The 21,083-nt window shown below is 52.3% G+C and overlaps 9 protein-coding genes across 9 annotated transcripts; 4 read left to right on the top strand and 5 right to left on the bottom strand.

Annotated features, from left to right (window-relative positions):
* Positions 1–1,635: 1,635 nt before the first annotated feature.
* Positions 1,636–3,222, top strand: PSV08DRAFT_215513 (FAD dependent oxidoreductase). Its single transcript, XM_014229225.2, has 2 exons — positions 1,636–2,706; positions 2,780–3,222. Exons 1-2 carry the CDS (start codon positions 1,658–1,660, stop codon positions 3,048–3,050), a joined length of 1,320 nt encoding a protein of 439 aa, XP_014084700.1. The 5' UTR covers positions 1,636–1,657; the 3' UTR covers positions 3,051–3,222.
* Positions 3,223–3,569: 347 nt separating this feature from the next.
* Positions 3,570–4,364, bottom strand: PSV08DRAFT_398788 (carbohydrate esterase; the record flags this gene model as incomplete). Its single annotated transcript, XM_014229226.1, has 3 exons — positions 3,570–3,749; positions 3,803–3,955; positions 4,011–4,364. 3 exons carry the CDS (start codon positions 4,362–4,364, stop codon positions 3,570–3,572), a joined length of 687 nt encoding a protein of 228 aa, XP_014084701.1.
* Positions 4,365–6,513: 2,149 nt separating this feature from the next.
* On the top strand, positions 6,514–7,664 carry PSV08DRAFT_358875 (uncharacterized protein; the record flags this gene model as incomplete). Its single annotated transcript, XM_014229228.1, has 2 exons — positions 6,514–6,657; positions 6,885–7,664. The coding sequence occupies 2 exons, from the start codon at positions 6,514–6,516 to the stop codon at positions 7,662–7,664; spliced, it is 924 nt and encodes a 307-aa protein (XP_014084703.1).
* A 180-nt stretch (positions 7,665–7,844) lies between these two features.
* On the bottom strand, positions 7,845–8,960 carry PSV08DRAFT_347261 (AKAP7 2'5' RNA ligase-like domain-containing protein; the record flags this gene model as incomplete). Its single annotated transcript, XM_014229229.1, has 1 exon — positions 7,845–8,960. The coding sequence occupies one exon, from the start codon at positions 8,958–8,960 to the stop codon at positions 7,845–7,847; it is 1,116 nt and encodes a 371-aa protein (XP_014084704.1).
* Positions 8,961–9,569: 609 nt separating this feature from the next.
* On the bottom strand, positions 9,570–10,958 carry PSV08DRAFT_265107 (signal transduction histidine kinase). The gene is made up of 3 exons (XM_014229230.2): positions 10,643–10,958; positions 10,278–10,447; positions 9,570–10,159 (listed from the first exon to the last, which is right to left on the bottom strand). The coding sequence occupies exons 1-3, from the start codon at positions 10,661–10,663 to the stop codon at positions 9,889–9,891; spliced, it is 462 nt and encodes a 153-aa protein (XP_014084705.2). The 5' UTR covers positions 10,664–10,958; the 3' UTR covers positions 9,570–9,888.
* A 1,837-nt stretch (positions 10,959–12,795) lies between these two features.
* On the bottom strand, positions 12,796–14,541 carry PSV08DRAFT_194778 (pyridoxal phosphate-dependent transferase). Its single transcript, XM_014229231.2, has 4 exons — positions 14,321–14,541; positions 14,136–14,196; positions 13,076–14,079; positions 12,796–13,024 (listed from the first exon to the last, which is right to left on the bottom strand). The coding sequence occupies exons 1-4, from the start codon at positions 14,429–14,431 to the stop codon at positions 12,923–12,925; spliced, it is 1,278 nt and encodes a 425-aa protein (XP_014084706.1). The 5' UTR covers positions 14,432–14,541; the 3' UTR covers positions 12,796–12,922.
* Positions 14,542–14,842: 301 nt separating this feature from the next.
* PSV08DRAFT_383983 (uncharacterized protein) lies at positions 14,843–17,098 on the top strand (the record flags this gene model as incomplete). Its single annotated transcript, XM_014229232.2, has 1 exon — positions 14,843–17,098. One exon carries the CDS (start codon positions 14,843–14,845, stop codon positions 17,096–17,098), a length of 2,256 nt encoding a protein of 751 aa, XP_014084707.1.
* A 440-nt stretch (positions 17,099–17,538) lies between these two features.
* PSV08DRAFT_347257 (glycosyltransferase) lies at positions 17,539–18,642 on the bottom strand (the record flags this gene model as incomplete). The annotated part of the gene is made up of 3 exons (XM_014229233.1): positions 17,539–17,740; positions 17,799–18,240; positions 18,303–18,642. The coding sequence occupies 3 exons, from the start codon at positions 18,640–18,642 to the stop codon at positions 17,539–17,541; spliced, it is 984 nt and encodes a 327-aa protein (XP_014084708.1).
* A 960-nt stretch (positions 18,643–19,602) lies between these two features.
* PSV08DRAFT_215503 (RmlC-like cupin domain-containing protein) lies at positions 19,603–20,962 on the top strand (the record flags this gene model as incomplete). The annotated part of the gene is made up of 3 exons (XM_014229234.1): positions 19,603–19,748; positions 19,797–19,986; positions 20,037–20,962. The coding sequence occupies 3 exons, from the start codon at positions 19,603–19,605 to the stop codon at positions 20,922–20,924; spliced, it is 1,224 nt and encodes a 407-aa protein (XP_014084709.1). The 3' UTR covers positions 20,925–20,962.
* Positions 20,963–21,083: the final 121 nt, after the last annotated feature.

Genomic DNA, 21,083 nt, shown 5'->3' with positions numbered 1-21,083 from the left:
CTCTAACATATGTTTAACACAGTTCCGGTGATCACGCGGGTTGAAAAGAAAAGGGATTGAAATGTAAATGCATTCAACATATCATACAAATGTGGCTCCACTTGTCTCATTCCTAGAGAAACGGCCCCCGAAAATAGTTTAATCTCAATCCATCTTCATCGCTCTCTGGTCTTGTATAAAACTGATAATAGCGTCCCTATGTCAGAATCCATCATGCAAAGGCCAAAAAAGCTTCGTATTTTCGCCCCCGATTCAGTGTGACGAATATATGCACCACACGTGAAAGAAGCATCGCGATGCCAGATTCTAAATCCATTTTCAAATTCCTTGGATGTAATATCCGAGGAAAAAAGAAGGCGTATGCAAGACTGCGTACTAGGGAAAGGTATTCAAGGGTTTGGAGCAGCCACGAAAGAACAGAGTGTCCAATCAGATGGGCTCTTTGGTAGCAAGGGGTGTCATTCGTGGCTACTGATCTCATGGGCGCCAGCTGTGGTATTTGATTGGACTGGTTGTTGGAGACAAGGCTGTTCCCTTGCTCCGCCTGTATGGTAGTCTTACCTCTTCGATTCATGGGCAATAGTACGGGACATTAACCTCTTGGAGAGACATTAGGTAGTCTTTCCTGTTTCTTTTGTTTATGTATTACGATTCTGTGATTTGTTTGGGAGGTGTTTAGAGAGGATCTGATATTGAGCATGACGAAGGCGTAAACTGTCTATGGCGCCAACGTAAACTCGCCGTTCGGCTGGGTCAATCACATCTTTGCTTCCTATAGCGCCATTGCCATTGCGGACCGAGCCGTGTTGGTTGATCTTAAGTTTTTGATGCTTGGTCAGTGCCTAGCATTCCTTGCAAACAGTGCACAAGCTTGCCATGATGCTCTTGTCAAGTAGGGCTTGGTTGGTGACGTTTGATATATCTCCAATGAAATGCCTCGCATCCTGAGCTTTCAGTCTCATACATGTCAATGATCTTCGCAAAAAAGTGCAATGTGCATATCAACGTTCGAGATGTGACAAGCGTTAATCAAGCTACAAATCATTTCGACAAACGATGAACAGAGCCCACTGAGTTCGTTCTTTCGGTATCTCAAGTAAATACAAAGAAATCATACGCAGCGAAAGGTAGCTTGCCTATTCGACAATACAAGATGGGGATGGACTGCACCAGCCAGTGGCCGCGATGCATTTCCCAATGGCGTTAGCATGCATCTAGTTCCAGATCTGGTGTCCATCTCGCTTAGAAGCGGCGCTGCATCCAACGGCCACAAGACTCGGACCCGTCGGCGACGAGTGCGGAAGGGCTCTAAACGTGTATATCAACAGATACAAAGACAATCAATTACTTGTCATGTCCGATTGGAGCCATGGCAGCCGGCGGTGAAGACGTCGGAGAATGGCTGAAGCTTGCCCGTCGCAAAGCTTTGCTCAATGAGGAAACAACCTCCACGAATGCCCCGCGCCTAGTCTACCCACGACCACGACGACGAGGCCGAGAACGGCCCACTTATCAGGTCGACTGCTTTGGGAAATAGACTGGTTGATGTAATGGTCGATGGTATAAATACAATACGTAGTGGTAGTGCTTCTTCATCGCTTCATCAAACCTCTCTCACTTCATGCTCTGTGACGATAAGCATTGGATCTTGAACAATATGGCATCCAGCAAACACTCATACCTTGTCGTCGGTGCTGGCGTCTTCGGCATTTCGACTGCCTACCACCTTATCAAGAAGTACCCTGACCGCCAAATCACCGTTATCGATCAGGATGCTTGGGACGCCGACAGCCGCGTCGCTGCGTCGTGGGATTGGAACAAAGTTGTGCGCGCCGACTACGACGATCTCATCTACTGCAGACTTGCCCTAGAAGCTCAGGATGTCTTCAAGGAGGACCCTCTCTGGAAACCTTACTTCCATGAAACCGGCATCTTCTGGGTCTGCCGCTCAGACTACGCACAAGAAGTCATTGACAACTACAAGAAGCTTGGTCGCCAGGCCGACCTCAAGTCCGTTTCCGTTGAGGAGGCAAAGAAGATGTTTGGTGGACTTTTCGACGAAGCCAACTATGACGGCGCTAAGAGTGTGCTCGTCAACAAGACGAGTGGATGGGCACAGGCCGGTGATGCTCTAAGAGCTGTTACCAAATGGTGTATTGAGCAGGGCGTCAAGTACGTCACACAAAAGGTTGAAAGCCTGGAGTTTGACAACACCGGCCGTTGCACTGGAGTCAGGACCGAGCAAGGCAACACACTCTCAGCTACTCACGTCGTTCTCTCGACCGGTGCGTACACAGCCAAACTCCTCGAGCAGGCCGCAAAGCGAAGTGGAAATGAAAACCTCCGCGCTGGATCAAGAATCGTTGCTGGTGGTATCACAACCGGCATGACCACTCTCGATGAAAAGTCCTACGAGAGATTCAAGCACATGCCAGTTGGTGTTCAAGGCTACACAGCCGCATACGGACCCTTCATCGGCAGCTTACCGCCCACCAAGGACCGCGAGCTCAAGTGGTGGGGTGAGAAGATCTTCAAGAACACACACGAAGTCCTCCCTGGTCGCTTCGTTTCCGCACCTCCATCAGGAAAGGATTACAACCAGTGGGATGTTCCCGGTCCGCTGAAGCTAGACATTGCGCACGCCAACGATGTCTTCTACGGCAAGAAGGGCGCAAACTGGAAAATGGACAAGCACCGAATCTGCTGGTAAGTCCAAAAAGAAAGCGACTTGTCGAATCTTCGTAAACAGAAAAACAAAGAAACTAACGGATATACCCAGGGATGCCTTCACCACCTCCTCCGACTTCATCATCTCCCCACACGCTGCCGCAAAGGGCCTCTACGTCGCTACCTGCGGCTCCTTCCACGGCTACAAGTTCTTCCCCGTGCTAGGCAAGTACGTCGTGCAGATGCTCGAAGACGACCTCGAGCCCGAGCTCAAGGAGAAGTGGGCCTGGGACCGTGAAAGGCCCGCCCCAAGTCTCAACCCGGACTGGCCGCGCTTCGAGATGACGGATCTGCTGGACCAGTGGCCAAAGGCCAAGTTGTAGAGGAGTTTTCTTATGAGAAAGAGAGAGTGTGTATGTTTGCAAGAAATGGCATTTAGCGTCACGAGGTAATGATATGGCATGTGTGTTATAGTTGCATGGCGTCTCGGAGTAGATTTGGCTTGTTATCCGGTAGGATAGATGTATGAATGGATGAATGTTTTCCAGCGTTGTTTGAAGATTTATTTATTTTTTCCTCTTCTACAGTGATTTTTTTTTTCAAAGATCTGGAGCTACTAATTTTAATCAGTTGTGTGACGATTAAGCCACTAATATTCTAAAAAGCTGCTGTCACGTGGCGTAACACATACAACGCCTGTCACTTTGAGCACGGTACTGAAAATTCATGGATTAGTGTCACATAAACAGCTAAGATGAGACGGTCCAAAAGTTCCTTTTCAACTGATGTTGTCATATACATATTCGTCAAATTCCTATATATACATTGAATTTCGCCGCCAAAACCAGGCGCGTGGTGATTTCCTCGTAATTTCGCACTTTGTGCAGAAAGAAATACCGCGTTTAAGCAGTGATCTTGCTCTTGATGAAGTTGAGAGCCTGGTTGCCGTAGATGTTGACGTATTGCTGGTGGTGGTTGGCGTCGTTGCCGTTGCAGCAGTATGGGTCCTGAGAGTCGCAGTAGCTCTGGATGATGCTGCCATTGGCGGGAGAGCAGGTGAAGCCTTGGGGACGAGCGGCAAACTAATTTGATGGTTAGACTCTTGCTGATCAGCTTTTGACGATTGGGCACTTACGCCTTGGGCTCGGCAAGTGCCGACGTTGTAAGGAAGGCCGGCGCGGTTGTGTGGGTCGCCCATGAAGATGGCGGCCTTGACAGCGTTGAGAGCGTTGCCAGTAAGAGTGGCACCTGCACCACCGCAGAGTGCGTTGTCCATGATTTGGCCACCCTGTGTTTTGTTAGTACACTTCTCGTTCCAACGGCTTTGGATACTGGTGACAAACCTGAGAGTATCCAATGAGGACGATTTGGGTGCTGGGGCACTTCTGGTTGTAGGCAGTTACAGCCTTGACAACAGCCGCGGTACCTTGGGAAGCAGAGTTGTCATAGCTGATGCCACCGCAGGCTGATCCACCGCCACATGCAGGGTAGACAATGGCCTCGGAGCCAGCGCCAGGGAATGCTGACTTGACAGAGTTGACAAGACCACCAGCAGTTCCGTATCCGTTGCTTTGAGGAACAGTGGTTTCACGTGCACCGAAGATGTAGACCTTTGGGCAACTCTGGCGCTCGCTGAGTTCAACAGGGCCTGCGGCAGCAAGGCCAGCGAAGACAGCAGCAGCAGTTGCAAACTTCATTTTGATGGTGATGGTGACGGTGGTGCTTGGAGTAGTTGGAAGGTGATTGTGTGTGTGTGTGTGTGTGTGTGTGAAGAGCCTGATGATCTATACAATGCAACGAATGTACTCAGATATAAAAAGGAAGCTCTGCGTAATACGAGGCCACGACCTCTTTAGGCAGAATACCAGTCTCCTCAACTAACTTCATATTGAACAGTGGGGCCGAAAACGCTGCTTTGGTTGGTGTGGTGCACGAGTGGCCCTTTCATCCGTTGTCGCAATCTATTTGAGTAGCCATGTGTTGATGATCATGCCGGGGTTATTGCCGTTGCCGTCCTGATTTCATGCAGGACCAAGCCGCGGCAGTCTGGGGTACATGTTCGCGTTAGTATAATCGGAGAAAAAACGGTTCAAACGAGCAAATTAACGGCTGCGACGTATTAACACTGCCGGTAGCTGCTCGGTTTATATGTGGCTATGCGGTCGCGTGGCCGGCCGATGTTCCGATGTGGAGCCGGTCAACGGTGGCTAAAAGGCTGATGTTGAGACAAGCTTGATTTAAAACCTGGCCGGCCTGGGGTAAAATGCTTATGTTTGCGAAACAAAAGGGCACAGATCAATCAAGTCCAGTCACGGATGGCCTACAGTTTCCGTACGTGCGAAGAGAGCGTATATCTTGCATTGAAAGATGTGGGGGCTCATACATAACTTTCACCGCTCGACTCGTGTAGCGGTTCCTTGAACTATGCAATGCCGACTCTCTGATTGGAGTGTGCGAGTTCTAGATCGTCTCAAAGCCGTGTTGATCGGCAGGTAATTAAGAGGTACGTGTCTGTCATCCCAGGTTGTATCATACAACCAACAGCGTTACGGTTATGTCTGGAGCCTGTTCAGTAAAGCGGCAGTACAAAGTACTTGAGAGTGCAAGTCAGGCGGGAAGTCAATGTAGCCAGCATCGGGTACGGGGTAATGAGAGAATACCTAGCATAATAAGTTGTGTTGTGGTGGCAGATTTAGTGCTGACGGGTTTCACGCTAGCTGTATCCCTGGCATAGATGTTGTAGTACTATACTTACATACTAATGACAGCATCATCACCTCTATAAGCTCATGTGCGTGGCAACAATACAAATCATGGAAATAATCGCTACCTCGTAAGCTCAGCTATGAGTCGTGTGTGGGAGGTGGGAAACAGGAAAGGTGATCTCAACACGTCTCAGATGGAATGTAAAAACTTTAATCTCGGTGATATTAACTTATTTGTGACACAGCCATGTCCGAACACGCACGCGTACATGTTGTGAAACAAGACAAAAACTGAATATTGCGACTAGGGCCCGATTTTGGAACGTCTTCAATCGGAATACATCTTCTGTCTTGCCTTCCTACTGTTGGTGAGCCAACTGGAAAGACCAGAATATTCGAGAGAAACAGACTGTCAAGATTGCGATTGCAGGTTCCATGCTACTATGTCTTTTGCAAATGCCTCGATCTCGACTATCTCGTCAAGAACATCTCTAATCACCTGCTGCATGCCTTTCTCCTCGAGCACTATGACCTGCTAACGGAAAGATGTCTTGGCCAGCAAGCACTACCAAGTTTCTTACTGCAGCCTTGTACTCCGCAATGCACAGAGAGAGTAGCAATGGTATTCCAAGTGGAAACTGAGCTTCCGGGTAATCCGGGGCAGCAGTCAATTGTGTGAGCAGGAAGCATTCCTCAATCAGACCTGTCCGTGACGTAGTTTCAGTAGGGAGGTTGAAAACAGCTTTCAAATAATTGATTGTGCAGTTTTTTGTAAGAATTCTTTTGGGATTACGTGCGTACGGCGGATCATTACATTCTCGGCTGACTTCAGGGGCAGGGTGATGGAAAACAACAGGCGCGTAAGGACCATTCGCTACTATTGACACAACATAAGCGACACGAATTGATGTACAAAAGTTCGAGCACCTTTAGAATACGCTGAAAAATATTCTCAAAATGCAAAATCGTAGATACAAGACTATTTTGGTAAGGCGGGTGCCAGCTGTAGACTCAGCCAAGCCGCTAGTCCTATGACGCTCTAGTGCATATCAGCGTCTATCATACAACCACACCGACTTCAACCTTCTGACCCTACATATACGAAACCAATTCAAGCAGGACTTGAAAATAAATCAACAACATGCTTCCACCAGTCGATCCAGCTGTGCTGCAGCGCAATCCGAATTTCGAAATCTTGTATAAAGATCTTTGCACTAGGAAGCTTAATCACAATGGCTCGACACGGGAGACGAAGAAGCAGCGCGTGCATGATGAGATTCGCAGGGTATGATCATGTTTATATTAACTTTTGAAACATTACTCTTATATCTCATACTGGCCATCTTTTTAACTCTGTTTCTCAAAATCTATCTTCAACTTCATGTTGGTTTCTTTGTTTACACCCAACATCGACAATGTGCATACTAAGCCCATCTATTCATGTGCAGCAGTATCAAAGTCAAAAATCATCAATTGTTTACAGAACAAGATATACACTAACTATATCCGTAGGCCCTATCCGCAGCCCGCACATCCCTCCTCACAACCCAAATCCTCATCGACACCCTCTCGGACCTCCCCTTCAAAGCAGCCGACCTCCCGCCAGAACTGCACTCTCTAATCGACATCGCAACCGCCCAACTCCGCGGCCAAATCCCCGCTGCAGACCGCGAAATCCTCTCTGCAGACCTCGACGCCTTTTTAGCAAACAGCGACATAATTAGCGACGCGCTCTCCACCCAACTCAGCAAAACAACGACGCACCTCTGTAACATCGCCGACCCGCTCCAACCCCCAGCCCCTGCAGACCTCAGCGCAAGAGCAAACGCGCTGCAAACCGAAGCTACGCTCACTCTGCCTGACGAACTCCAATCCGCACACCTCCATCTAACCCACAGCTTCACCGTGCTCCTAGCCACGCACTCCACCCTCCTCACCACCGCCATCAAGATCCTCGAGCAAACGCAACAAGGCGCCCTAGCCCGGCACACGCGCTCCTCGGCCGACCTGTTGCACGCACGCTCCGTACTGCTCGGGCTGCAGGCCAAAATCCACACGTACAGCCATGCCCCGCCTGCCGAGTTCGTCGATGCCCTCCGCCAGTTCAAGAAGAGTCAGGGGTCCGGCGAGAAGGCGCTGAGGGATCGCGAGGCGCTGGCCCAGAGGGAGCTCCAACTTTACGAGCGTGCGGGCGAGAAGGGGATGAAGGAGTTGGCGAGGAGGAAGGAGTGGATTTTGGCAGAGGTGCAGAGGGTTGAGGATGAGGTGAGCAAGCTGGAACGAGGAGGGTGAAGGGGAGGGGAGGGGGGGTTTGGCCCCAACGTTTTGAGAGATGTGAACATGTTTGCATTTATTCAAGTTTTTTGCAACAAGTCAACTCTTGAATGCAATCAATGTTTTGTTTTATTTATTATTTAATTTTTTTTTGTACTGCTTGTTCAAAAGAAACCAAAAAAAAACTATGGAGATTTTTCACTCGAATATAGGCTTCACGGCAACAGCCTTGTACTGCTCATCCAGAATCTCTCCGTCGCACTCACGCGACCCACTCCAAATCTTCTTGGCACCCATTTCGCATATACAGACTCTATCTATGCGCACATCACGCGCCCATACAAAGCCCTTGTACTTCTCAATCAGATTTGTCGCATCGAGTCGCATCCAGCTCTTTCCATCGGGGCCGTGGCCTTCGCCTGTTGCGGGCTGGGCTTGATCTTGATCACCATCTGCCGAGTCCACCGTTGATGCACCATCCTCATCACCTTCATCGTGGTGAGCGTCACCATCTTGTCGGTGATGAGGCGAAACCTTGTGTTCAATCTGCTTCAGCCCGTGTTTGAATTTTGAAGGTTTTGATCGTCCTCTTCCGCGCTTGGGCTTTGCATAGATGGTATTCATGATGGTAGCGTGAAGCTTCAGCGGTCTTGTATCTGCAACTAGGAGCCCTGCTTCTGTGAACTGCTGTCTCAATGCAGAGGCAAACAAAGGTAGACGCAGAGTTGGATCCCGAGGCTCAGCGTAGAGAATACTCGTTCTGTTTGGTGCTTGCATTGGCACCAGAGCTTCTAAGTTGATGGTCAAGGCATCGGTATCTGGCATTGCTGCAGGAACAAGGTTTTCTCCTATTATTCCATCCTCGGCAGCCTTCTCTGCTATGCGACGGTGGCTGATATCGCGGAGTAGAGCGTGCACATCCAAGTCTTGCAGGTACTGTTTGGCTTTTTCCAGCTCCTTGGCATCCAGGCTCATTACTCCCAAAGTAAGATGTAGTGTACCTACTGGTCGCACTGCCTTGGTGGGTACTGGGCTATCGCTTGCTAGGTCTTCTTTGAACTGATTCAGTCCTTCTTGGAGCTGCGGCCTACTGGCATCTGTGACAAGTGGCAGACACAAAAAGTGGGTGAGCGGAGGTTTCTTTGCTCCACCCTTGCCGTTCTTCCCGCTTCCTCGTGCATGCTGGCTGGTAGGTACAGATGAAAAGTCTTGCGTTGCAGATCCTTGTAGCGATGTTCTGATTTCCGTGTTGTCGCGCAGTTTCTCGCCATCTAGAAAGTCGTTGTAGTCGCTTCTTGACTTTTTCTTGCCCATGATTGGCGACGAGCTGTAAAACCGGGTATCTAGAAGCTGATTTGGTAGCTGCTGTGTAAGGATAGAGGCAGGAGCTGCGCTTGCAGCTGCAACAGTAATGCAACAGTTGATTGGCCCAGGAGCAGCTCGACGCAAGATCGTCGCAGCAACCAGCATAAGAGGTCGGCTACGTTGAGTAGAAGAACGGACAACCCAGCAAGCAGATTCAAAGTAGATGTAAAAATAAAACAAAACAAAGAATCAGCAGCGCTTAATCGGATATTCGACAAGACCAGCAACAGGGCCGGTAGCGCTCGGGAAAAGTCCAGTCAAAAAGGGCGCCTAGCCAAGGATAACAAAGGTGCTTTTGATGTTGAGCGTTCATGGGTTAGCCTGGTGGCCTATCATCGGGCCTCTGCATGAGCGACGAGTGACGTAGGCCCCAAGGTGGGGTGACTGACAGGCGCCGCTGCAGCCTTCGCCGCCACTTCGTCTCAAGCGCGTTAGGCGTTCGGCCCTTTGCTATGCAGCGCTCGGTAGGGCTGAAACATCTATGTACTACGGCGCATAGGCAGCGTGCACATCACAAGAAATTGACCTCGTTTGCCTTTTTGAACAGCGTCCAAGTCTAACACATTCCAACTTGGAAATATCAATAAGCCGAGTTGGGGCCAACTATTTAGAGTGCAACCTACCCAACATTGGCATATAGACAATAAAACAGCCCTAGAAACTCAACACAAGGATGCAACATAGGAAGAGGATTCGTTACAAAAAGTTTGGAGCGTGGCAGTAGGTAGGGCAGGAGGACCAGAGTCGTGCAGCGCTCGTCGAAGCCGAACGATCTGGAGCTTGCCTGCCGTAGACGCCACAAGTACCCCGCGGATGAGCATGACGAGTGCGAGACGGGTTGCTCGCGCCATTGCTCTCTGGCGGTGGCAGGCCCCCCTCAAGCTTCATCGTCGTCTTTGTAGAACTCCTTGAGGATGTCCTTGACGTCTGCAAACTCCTTCTTGGCCTGCTTGATGATCTTGCCCAAGTTCTCCTGAGCCTGCTCTTCTGTAATGTCCTTTGTGCCTGCATCGTCCTTCAATTGGCCGTAATGTTGGATCTTCTCGCACGAGTCCTTGACTTTGGTGAGGCCGAGCGTGGCGGACGAGCCCTTGAGGAAATGGCCGAGCTCACTAAGCTCCTTGAGGTACTTGCCCTCTTTCTTTTCTCTGTGTCGTGTGTTAGCCGTGGCACTGTGAGGCGAGGCGGGTGCGCCGTGCGGGGAAGGGCAGAGCGTGGGCGGAAGTGTGGCGTCACCATGAAGGCGCGCGGCGGGCGGGCACTCACAGCTCCTTGTCCATCTTCTTGAAAGTCTGGTCTGCCTGGCCAAAGAAGTCGTAGACGATGCTTTTGCTGAACTCGCGCTCCTCCTCGTCCTCGTCCATCTCGAGAATCTGCTCAAAGGTGGCAGGGTCGATCTGGTCCTCGGCGCCGGGAATCGACATGATGTCGCCGTTCTGCTGGTAGAAAGGATTAGGTTAGGAGGTGAAGATTGCGCAGCGCGGTAGTGGGGATGCAAAGTGGGCAAGGCAGGAACAGAAGGGCAAGTGGGCAAGGGAGAGAGACACGTGCTGGGGCGTGGGCAGGACATGGGATGGTGGGGTTCGAGGCAAGGGCATGTGGAGGGACGAGGGGCAGAGGGGCACACGAACCTGGGCGTCGGTAGTCGACATGTTTGCTCAAGACCAGACGGCGAAGGCGATGGGGCAGAGGAGGTGGTGAATCCGGACGACGACGAAGCTGTCGACACCGTATGGGCCTGGTGTCGCAGCGAAGAGCAACTATTGGGGGCGCGAACGGATATTTTTTCGCGCCTCAGCAGTGGGCCGTGCGGCTGTCGGATTCACCTGCGGGGGCTGGATCGGGCTTAGTGGGCGACTGAAAAGGGTCGGCCCGTGGGTGTTGTTGTGAGCGCCGTTGCTAGAGCTGAGGACGTTGTCCAAGGGTCAGTGTCTAGGGACGATGCAGGGTGGGCAATCGAGGGTGTCTCAGACTGCGACTGCCGAACTACTACGCACACGAAGGGAGACTAAGTCGCACCTCTAGACCGTTAGTTCGTATTGCTTCCACGGGGCCGGGTGCTGGGCGAAGCAGATGCAGCTATGCTATGCTCGTCACAGGCAGAATGGGGTCCGGAGTGGGCGGTGGGTGGGATGGTAAGAGGAAAGCAGTTTTGGCAGCAATGGTCACGGGAATGTGGCTCATATACGGGCGGCCAGTGTTCTAGAAGGTGAGGGTTGCGATGTTTGCATCACTGCAAAAAGAGAGGAGGGGGGGAGAGGGGCAGAAGGGGGGGGGGGCACGGGATGAGCAGTGGAATAAGGGCTCGATACATGCGGGTGGATACCTCGACGTCAATCGGCAGCCATTCACTTGCCGTTGATCGCCTGTTACGAAGCCGTCGTCTACTACTACTCTCTTCCTGGCGGCTGACTGGAGACTACCACCACCCTCGCACTCACAGTCATCGGGTTCCCGGCCAAGGGCAATGCACCGCACCCAAGTCGTGTGGAGTCGTGGCCTCTGACCTGGCATGTTGCCTGCACCGCCGTGTGCCTCTGCGGCTGATGAGGCTAGCCGAAGCCGTGGCTCCTACCGCCCTGCTCCGTCGGGAGAGCCGTTGAACACGCCCTCAACGCTGAAGAGAAGAGGAGAGAAGTCGAGGGTGCGCCAAGAAGGTCTGGAAGCGGTTCGAAAGCGTTTTCTCCGCGGTTGAAACTCTCGAGGCGGGGTGCCAGCATAGGAATATAAACACAGACGAGGGTTGGGTTTTTTTCGCTTCACGACAAACGACGTCACATTGTAAGCTGTCGTCATTGCGCATGGGCTTTTGTCAGACCCTGAATTGGGGCTTGCTGGCTTGAGCTAGCCACTCGACACGGCGTGCAGCCGCCGTTTGGCCCTACCCTCTTGCCTGTCGATGTATCTACGTCTACTGCATACGTACAGGGCTTGTTCTCTCCAACCTGACGGCCATGTACGTACATCACGCAAGCCACAGACACCGTCTCGCCAAAAAAAAAACAAAGCGATGCCATAGGGCCGGGCACGAAACCCACACACACGACAGGCCTGCCCCATGGACCCTGGTTATGGTTTTTCCGTCCAAACCTGCGTCATGCGTGATTCATGCTCTTCCGGCCTTGTCCGGAATGCAATAGGCTGCTGCTGTCTCGTTGCCAACAGCTAGTCCACTCTCAAGCAAATGGCGAGCGGAGGGCGGCATGGAGACGCCCAGCATCAGCCTCGATGAGGTTTGGTGTGCACGACAGCGGACGCCCTGGCCATTGCAGCGCTGCAGGGTAAACGAGTGGAGCAATTCTGGCTACAGTCTGATTGGTGCGAGTATGCTTGGTAAACCATGCGTTGAGCGGTACCCGGCCAGTTTTTTTGTTGACCACAAGCTCACCAAGCCTGGCCGGTTTGCATTTCTTCTATGTCAAACAATGACTCAACAAGTCTGCGAACCGGCAAGGCTGCAAATAACCGTACTTGTAGTAACTCGCCCTAGGCAGGCAGCGAAGTCGGCCACACGCTTGTCACTTGCACGCGAGCAGTAGGTCGAAGCTTTCGGGAACTAACTAGCGCCATCACTGTCTATACTACCACACAGCAGCCCCCTCATACACGGAAGGGATCTTCACCCACCCTCCATCATCTCACCGCAAATAGCCAACCACGTGCCATCTGTGGAGGCTTCAGTGAGCAAACACTCAATCCTCGGTGAAGGATTCCAAGCTTTAGTGCAATGCTTCAGATCGACCGATTCGATCCCAAGAGACAGAAAAAAGACACGAGCACACCCCAAGGATCGAAAAGACATGTCATTTTTCGTATACACATGTACACATTTCATAATCTAGCCGCTCAATGCAGCCGCCGGATCATGCACGGCAGCCGTGAGCCGACCAAAGAGCCCGCCATCGCCTTGCTTAACCCTTGACCTTGTAAATAGCCTCTGCAAGGCGTCCGACGTTTTCGCTAGTGATACCAGCGACCGAGATGCGGCCGTCCTTGGTGGCATAGACCGAGTGCTGTTACGTTAGCTGGGTCTAGTACCGTCTGGCACGTGGTCTTCAACTTACCTCCTTTGCCAGCTTGTCCATCTGCTCCGCTGTCAGACCCGTGTAGGCGAACATGCCAATTTGCGATGTGATGTGGCTCCAGTCGTGCTTGCTTCCGAGCTTCTCGAGGTTTTCCTTGAGCAGAGCGCGCATGGTGATGATGCGGTCAGCCATTCCCTTGACTTCGCCAAGCCATTGCTTGTTGAGCGAGGCGTCATTGAGAATCTCAGAGGCAATGCGGGCGCCGTGAACTGGCGGGTTAGAGTACAATGGGCGGACAAGGATCTTGATCTGTGAGTCGACGCGCTTCTTCTCCTCGGCAGATTCGCAAACAACAGAGAAGGCACCCACACGCTCGCCATACAGGCCCATGTTCTTGGCAAACGACTGGGCCAGGACGGGGCGGAGACCCTCCTTGATGAAGTGACGGAGGGCAAAGGCGTCCTTGCTCGTGTCACCACTGGCAAAGCCCTGGTAGGCCATGTCAAAGAAGGGGAAGTGATCACCCTCCTTGACAGCATCAGCAATCTTGGTCCACTGCTCCTCGGTGGGGTCGACACCAGTGGGGTTGTGCGCGCAGGCGTGGAGCAGGACAATGCTGTTCTTGGGCATGGCCTTGATGTCGGCAATCATTCCCTCGAAGTCGAGGCCAATTGTGTCCTTGTTGTAGTAGCGATACTTCTCGACCTTGAGACCTGAGTCCTTGAAGACGGCATTGTGGTTGGCCCATGACGGTGTGGGAATGTAGATGGTCTTGGGGCCAGGGTAGTGGCGCTCGAGGAAGGCGCCGCCAATGCGCAGGGCGCCAGTACCTGAAATGGACTGGGTGACGGCGATGCAGTCCTCGCTGAGGGGCTTCGAATCGGCGCCATATGCGAGCTTGAGAGCAGCCTTTGTGAAGTTGGGTACACCGGTGATGCCGGCGTACTCCTTGTCCAGTGCAGAATCCACGACCTTCTTCTCCGCCTCTCTCACCGAAGGCAAGACGTAGGGCTTGCCCTTGTCATCGCGGTACGCACCGACGCCTAGAACGCAGAGTCAGTTACGTCTTGGTTCTGAGAAGTTAGTGCGGTTCACTGACCGAGGTTGATCTTCTTGGGGTTGCTGTCGGCCTTGAAGGCTTCAGTGATACCCAAAATGGCCTGGAGGAAGCATTGTGAGCTGGGGCGCGGCTATCATGCCTACAGGGAGGATACATACATCCTAGACGTGTGGGTTAGCATTGGCACGAGTCAATTGGGCCGCGGCTTGCTATTGCCCACTTACTGGAGGGCCCTGGGGCACCTGCGACCATGCCGAGACAGCTCGAACACTGGACTTGAGCGACAGCTGCTTGGTCGCCGCCTGGCGCAGCGCCGTGCGGGATGAGGCGAGCATAGTAGAAACCGATTGCGAGATGAGAAAGCGAGGGGCGGACAGAGAGAGAACGAGACAATGCTTCGCGGGTGGAACGGAAGCAGCTGTGACTGTATTAGAGTACGTAGGTAGCTGGAGTGGGTGGTCTGAGCAAAATACCCCATAAACGCAATAGTTCCCACGCCTCCCACGCCCGCCGCGGAACCTCGATGTCATGTTCCTATGACTCGGGCTTGCGCACCGCCACCGCCTCTGGTTGGCCAGCTGCCTGCTGTGCATCCCTGCTCCTTCCGCCGTCGCCCATGGTAATTTTTTTTCTGGGCGCCCGGCTGCGCGTCGCGTGAGAGCCGGCTATGTAGTGTGTAACCACAGTAGTGAGGATGCATAGCATGTAGCCACAACTACTACGCCCGTCTCTTGTTACTCTCCAGCATGCGACGTACCCTCACCCAGGCCGGGACACTGCTGAACCATGAAGCCTCGATCCCACTATTTCTCTGCCCTGCCCTACTTAGAGCCCCCATAACCACTACTCGCCGCGGTCCCTCCCGAGCCAAGTCGTCGACACACTTTTCAACGTCAAGACCAATAAAGGACCAGGTCCGCGCTGCTGTGCCTCTCACCGAAACCCCGGATGCGTCCCCGCAGAATCCACCGGCTTCAAGATCGCTACCTCGGGCGTGCCCGGGATGTGGTGCGCCCGCTCAGATTTACGAACAAAATGAAGCGGGGTATTATGACATAGACAGGAAGGCGGTGCGCGCATATCTGAATCCAGTCCCAAATATACCAAAAGACATGGGGACACAAGAAGACCATGTCTACGAAAAGGCACTCAGCAACGTCGATCCCCAGTTGTTGGGAGAGTTGGGTATTGCCAAAGAGGAGAAACAAGTTCCCGACGACAATGATCCACCACCAACACCCGTGTGCGACCGGTGCCACAGTCTCCTTCATCATCGTCGAGGATCACCCATTCACCATCCCACCGTCGATGCCATACAACAGACCATTGCTGAGTCTCCGCACCGACGCAACCACATCTACCATGTCGTCGACGCTGCCGACTTCCCCCTCTCTATTGTCCCAAACCTCCAGTCCTCCTTGCGCATCCCCAAACTGCGAACACAAAACAGGCGAGCCAAGCACAAGGGCTGGGTCGCCAATGACCGCATTGCAGAGGTCAGCTTCATCATCACAAGATCCGATCTCCTAGCTCCAAAAAAGGAGCAAGTCGATGCGCTCATGCCGTATGTTCGAGACGTGCTTCGCGATGCCCTTGGTCGTCAGAATGCGAATGCACGTCTAGGCAATGTACGCCTCGTCAGTGCGAAGCGAGGATGGTGGACCAAACAGGTCAAGGAAGACATATGGGATCGCGGAGGCGCAGGCTGGATGGTAGGCAAGGTCAACGTTGGAAAGTCAAATCTCTTTGAAGCCGTCTTTCCTAAAGGACGAGGGGCAGACTATCAGGATGTACGCAAGATTCGAAGCGCAGCAGAACGAGAGGCAATGCTCCGCAAGGCAAAGACACTGGATGAGCTTGTGCAGGTCCAGCGGCAACTCGCTGAAGAGGACGCTGAGACGGAGCGTTTGAAAAACAAGCCGCAGGAGCATATCCACCAACCTCCAGAAGAACTGGAAGACACGCCCGAAGAAGAAGATATCGACGACCCAGACGCCCTACTTCCCCCACCCCAACCATTCACACCCTATCCTGTTCTCCCGATTGCCTCTTCGCTGCCTGGAACGACTGCATCTCCGATTCGCATACCCTTTGGGCAGAACAGAGGTGAACTAATTGACCTCCCGGGTCTTGCACGCACAACTCCCGGACTAGAGACTTTTGTTCAACCCTCCGCACACGACGACCTTGTGATGAAGGACCGCATCAACTCGGAACGCTACACCCTCAAACCCGGTCAATCTCTAATCCTCGGCGGAGGATTGATACGAATCACTCCCGTAACCCAGGACCTTGTCTTCCTCGTGTACCCCTTTGTACCTATCCACCCACACGTCACGCGCACCGAAAAAGCAGAAGAATACCAGGCCCAAACCTCCGAACGCCAACTCCAAAACCCGCCCATTCTCGCCCCAAATGTCGGTTCCAAAATGCACTCTGCAGGCAAATTTCAGCTCAAATGGGACGTAACCAAGAAAATCGCTGGCCCCGTAACTTCGCCCGTCGCCGGCAAGATGAAGCCCGAAAACCTCCCTTTCAGAATCTGGGGCACAGACATCCTCATCGAGGGCGTCGGCTGGGTCGAAGTCTCAGCGCAAACGCGCAGGCCCCAAGGTTGGTCGCCCCCAGGGCTCGTCAAGAAAGATCCCAACCAGGCCCGACTCGACCGCCAAGCCAGACTCGAGGCTGAAGCCGATCTCAAGCAGCGTAAATTCGATGCTCTTGCGCGTGCAGAGCGCGAGGGCAGGGATCCCAAGATAGTCCTTGAAGAGGAATTCTACGAGGAAAACAAGAGGGCACTCATGGAGCAGTGGGAGGAGGATTATCCCGAGATTGAGGTTTTCTCCCCGCTGGGCAAGTTTGTGGGACAACGACGGCCCATGTGTGCTAGTACTGTTAGTGGGCCGAAGCAGATTTCCAGCAGGGAGAGGAAACAGCGGCCGAGACGGAGCATGGTTAGTGTTAAGCGGCAGAGGCAGCCAAAGGGCGCGCAGACTGAGTAGTAGTTCTTCACTCCATGTAACAATATGCAGACATTATGAGAAAACAAAGAGAGAGAAAAAAGTAACAACCAAAAAAAACCGTATTGGCTTGATAATCTTACGTCTCACTACCACATCGAGTACAAATTCATGGATTTCTAATATTCAAAAAAATAAAAACTCCCGTTACATGAGGATTCGAAAATCGGCAATTAGATAGGTGTTCCCTCCCCTACTCCAACCTCCCCGTGCCTTGCCACGACAGGTTTGTATACCGTGGCTCGCGGTGCGATGCGATACCAACGCCTTGAACGCCAGTCTATCCCATCCTCCTTTACAACCCCTAACCCCGTCCCCCTGGGTATTCACTATCCTCGCCTCTATCACAGAACCCTTGTATTGTCCAGACTCTAGCGTCAAAGAGGGAGAAAACCCCTGCCCGAGGGCTTGTGTATATGTGTCTAGGTCGCGGCTTCCAGCTTAGCCCAATAGGCCTGCTGCTCTACGGCGCAGTCTCGACCGTTCTTGTCGCAGCCGGGGAAGACAGCGACGAGATCACCCTCCTGGAAGCGGCCGTTACGTTCGTTTGCGGGGCCGACGGCGTAGGAATTGAGCAGGTTCTGGGGTACCATTGCGAGTTTGGCGAGGATCGTACCGTGCCATCTGTTGTGTGAGATTAGCTTACTGGTTTCAAAGCTGAAAATTGCTGGGAGATACTTACTGCACAATGTGCTCGAGCGCGTGGTACTCGGCCTTTTGGAAGTTGTAGCTTCGGTAGATGGGGTCGAACCAGGTGTCCAGGAAGAACTTTGCCCACTCTCCGTTTCGGACGACAAAACTGCTCGGTGCCAGGCCATCCTTGTCTTGGGTAATGACGAAATCTATTCGGTCGCCCTTTAGGTTGCTGAATGTCTTGATGACGCTTTCGGGGGGAACGACGGGGGCGTTGGTGATCATGTACGACTCGAGTTTGGTGGGCGTGAGGAGCGAAGTGTGGATGGGTGTGTCCATGTTCATGATTAGGGCCGTGTGGTCAAGATACCACATGAACATGGAGGTTGGATGGAGCGTCATGGCATGGCGGATTGCAGGCACGCGAGCCCAGGTAGGCGGGGAGTTGCCGATAGGATATTTGTCGCTAGTTGGGAAGAAGGTGAGATAGCCTGACTGCATGTCAATATTCGCCCAATGTCTGCGGCAACTTGTTGGCGGTGGTGAGACATACCATGTTTTTTGGCGTATTCCTCCCTATTCCTCTTGACCTTTGCTGTCCATGTAGGATCCATCTTGGGATCCACGACTGTGACCACAACCACAGGCGGGCCGCTCCCTATCTTGGGCTTGGGTATGTTTGCCGGACCCCAGCCTCCCACCTTGGTGCCTCTTTTGGCAGTGCCATTGCTTCCACCTAGCATCCAGATAAGCACGAAAAAGCCCAATATGCCACCAGCGATTAGCCGTCCCAGTTTGCTCCGGAGCAAATTTTTGAGAGCTGGTGGTATCGCAATTCCGCTCTGGTTTCTTGCAACATATGGCGGCGGTCGCGACGTCTTTCGTGGCGGCATGGCGAAATGCATCGTGTAGAGTGTCCGTGGGTAGAGGAGATGTTGCAGTTGGCGTGGGTGGAACAATACGAGCGATGTCGGGTGGCGGTCTGGAAGTCGTTAAGAGGCGCAATCGCTACAGGAACATTGCTGGAGTGTCTCGAGGTGAAGAGTGGCCCCAATGCATACAAGAGAGGTGCAGATTGAACGGGCGCTGCGAGAGACGGACTACCCAATGTCCACGCGACGACATGGGCATGCGCTGCGATTGGCCTTGGCAGGAGGGACCTTGCCCTAGCGCCCGCAGATTGTCCCTGGTCATGTTCGAGATGGAGGCATAACGGGCCCTCACTTTTTTTCCGTTGAGAACGGATATCTTTCGAGCCATGCGTATATTTATAAGACGTGCATGATCTTATCTTTGCGCATCCTGCGGATTGACGCCACACTTGCACCATGTGCGACTTGTCTACCTTGTTCTTCATCTGCTTACTCGCTTTCACCACATCATAGTTACTTTTTGACCTACGGCAATCAAAGAGATGACCTGTCGCAATACGAGTGGTTCGAATCTAGCAAAATATCCACATCCCCTGTCCAGCACTGGTGGCCGCTAGTAAAAGGAGTTGCTTATACCCACCTGGCGTGCCGTCCGAGTCATCACGAGATTTCGCCGGACTAGCTACGAGTCGAGATCTCCAACCATGGGAATCTCACCAACGGACGGCAAAGCCCACAATTCAGACGGAAGTCTCGGTATTTTTGCCAAGTCATGTGACGATTGCTTGCTGATTACCGCCTGCATCTTTGCAGCTACTTTGTGTTACCCGCTATGACGTCGAGTACCTGTCACAGTGAAGAAATAAAACCATTCGAAAAGAATGAAGGGTCGTGGGCTTGTTCACACCAATCTGATTCCAATCTCTTGATTGCACCCTCTACTCCTTCTTTATCCACTCTGGTCTGTTTCCATACACAGCTATGGTCGAAAAGGTGATCCAGTTGAGGTGCGACTGCAACCAGTACCCATGGGGAAGACAAGGCTCCCAGTCGCTCGCCGCGACATTGTGCGCAAAGACACCAGGCACAAGTTTCAAGATTGATGAGAATACCACCTACGCTGAAATGTAATTGTGCAGACTAAGCCTTTCTCCAATAGCTTCTAACATCTACAGGTGGATGGGCACATATCCAGAGTTACCCTCCTATGTTTTAGAGACTGGCGAGGACCTTCAGGACGTCATTGACAAGCACCCCGATGAGCTTATCGGAAAGGCTGTCGTTGACAAGTTCAATCACACCAAGCTGCCATACCTACCAAAAGTCTTGTCGATAGCAAAGGCTCTGCCCCTGCAGCTACACCCAGTGCGTACCTTCACAAGAAGAACCATGCCACTTTTCTAATAACGCCCTAGAACAAAGATCTGGCTGCAAAGCTACACGCAAATAACCCAAGCCAGTTCACAGACCCAAATCACAAACCAGAGATTGCCCTGGCTCTTGGCGACTTTGAGGCTTTTTGTGGGTTCAAGCCTCTTGGAGAGATTGCCCTTTTGATGAAGCTCCCACCGCTCCAGGGCTTCATGCCTGAGGTCACAAAGCCGACATTTGACGACCAGCAGTTGAAGCATGTTGTCAAGACAATGCTCACAGCTTCCGAGGATACTGTCCGTAAGACCAATGATGCCCTGATGAAGATACCAAAAGAGGAATTTGGCGTTTCCAGCTACATTCCCGAGATGATACCTCGTCTGGCAGAACAGTACGATAAGGCTGACAACGGAACGCTCGTTGCTCTCGTCACCATGAACTACTTGAAGCTCAAGGCTGGTGAAAGTATTTATATTCCCGCCGATGGCATTCATGCCTACCTGTCTGGTGACATTATCGAGTGCATGGCTCGATCAAACAACGTACTCAACACTGGTTTCTGTCCCCGTGCTGATCGCGACAATATCGACATGTTCTGCTCAGTTCTTACGTTCACGCCACACAACGCAAAGGAAGCCATTCTACCGCCACAAGCCTTCGACAGAAGCAAAAACGGCAAGACGCAGATGTATGCACCTCCCCTTAGCGAGTTCAATATGCTAGCAACAACAATCAGTGCCGGCGATTCCGAGACAATTGGGTCACTTGGTGGACCCAGCGTCATGATTGTAACCGAGGGCGAAGGTACTATGAAGGGCAATGGGAAGGAGTACAAGCTGAGCGATGGCTATATTTTCTTTATCGGCCCCGGCGTAGACCTGGAGTTTAACGCCACCAAGCAGCTAAAGGCATTTACAGCTTTTGCTGAGTAAATCACTGTAACAGTAAGAAAGGAATAATGGAATGCGAATGACATTGATTGAGGCTCTCAGGCCGCCACGGAGGTGACGTGAATACCGATTGGAGGGGATTAGAGCTTCCCCGCACTCAGCAACGTGCATGAACACCAACAGCTGTCTGGGAATCAATAC

The sequence above is a fragment of the Bipolaris maydis genome (genome assembly GCF_028858645.1).
Source record: "Bipolaris maydis strain C4 unplaced genomic scaffold PSV08scaffold_2, whole genome shotgun sequence".
NCBI classification, from domain to species: Eukaryota; Fungi; Ascomycota; class Dothideomycetes; order Pleosporales; family Pleosporaceae; genus Bipolaris; species Bipolaris maydis.
Note: the sequence above shows the minus strand (reverse complement) of the source record. Positions and strands in the feature narration are given on the sequence as shown.

What these genes read in the sequence shown, in the direction of transcription:
- PSV08DRAFT_215513 (XM_014229225.2), top strand. Translation starts at nt 1,658, where the DNA reads ATGGCATCCAGCAAACACTCATACCTTGTCGTCGGTGCTGGCGTCTTC. An exon ending in GACAAGCACCGAATCTGCTG is followed by an intron (nt 2,707 to 2,779) that starts GTAAGTCCAAAA and finishes GGATATACCCAG; the next exon opens with GGATGCCTTCACCACCTCCT.
- PSV08DRAFT_265107 (XM_014229230.2), bottom strand. Translation starts at nt 10,663, where the DNA reads ATGTCGACTACCGACGCCCAG. An exon ending in TGTCGACTACCGACGCCCAG is followed by an intron (nt 10,448 to 10,642) that starts GTTCGTGTGCCC and finishes TTCTACCAGCAG; the next exon opens with AACGGCGACATCATGTCGAT. An exon ending in AAGAAGATGGACAAGGAGCT is followed by an intron (nt 10,160 to 10,277) that starts GTGAGTGCCCGC and finishes CACACGACACAG; the next exon opens with AGAAAAGAAAGAGGGCAAGT.
- PSV08DRAFT_194778 (XM_014229231.2), bottom strand. Translation starts at nt 14,431, where the DNA reads ATGCTCGCCTCATCCCGCACGGCGCTGCGCCAGGCGGCGACCAAGCAG. An exon ending in CCCCAAGAAGATCAACCTCG is followed by an intron (nt 14,080 to 14,135) that starts GTCAGTGAACCG and finishes TCTGCGTTCTAG; the next exon opens with GCGTCGGTGCGTACCGCGAT. An exon ending in TGGACAAGCTGGCAAAGGAG is followed by an intron (nt 13,025 to 13,075) that starts GTAAGTTGAAGA and finishes CTAACGTAACAG; the next exon opens with CACTCGGTCTATGCCACCAA.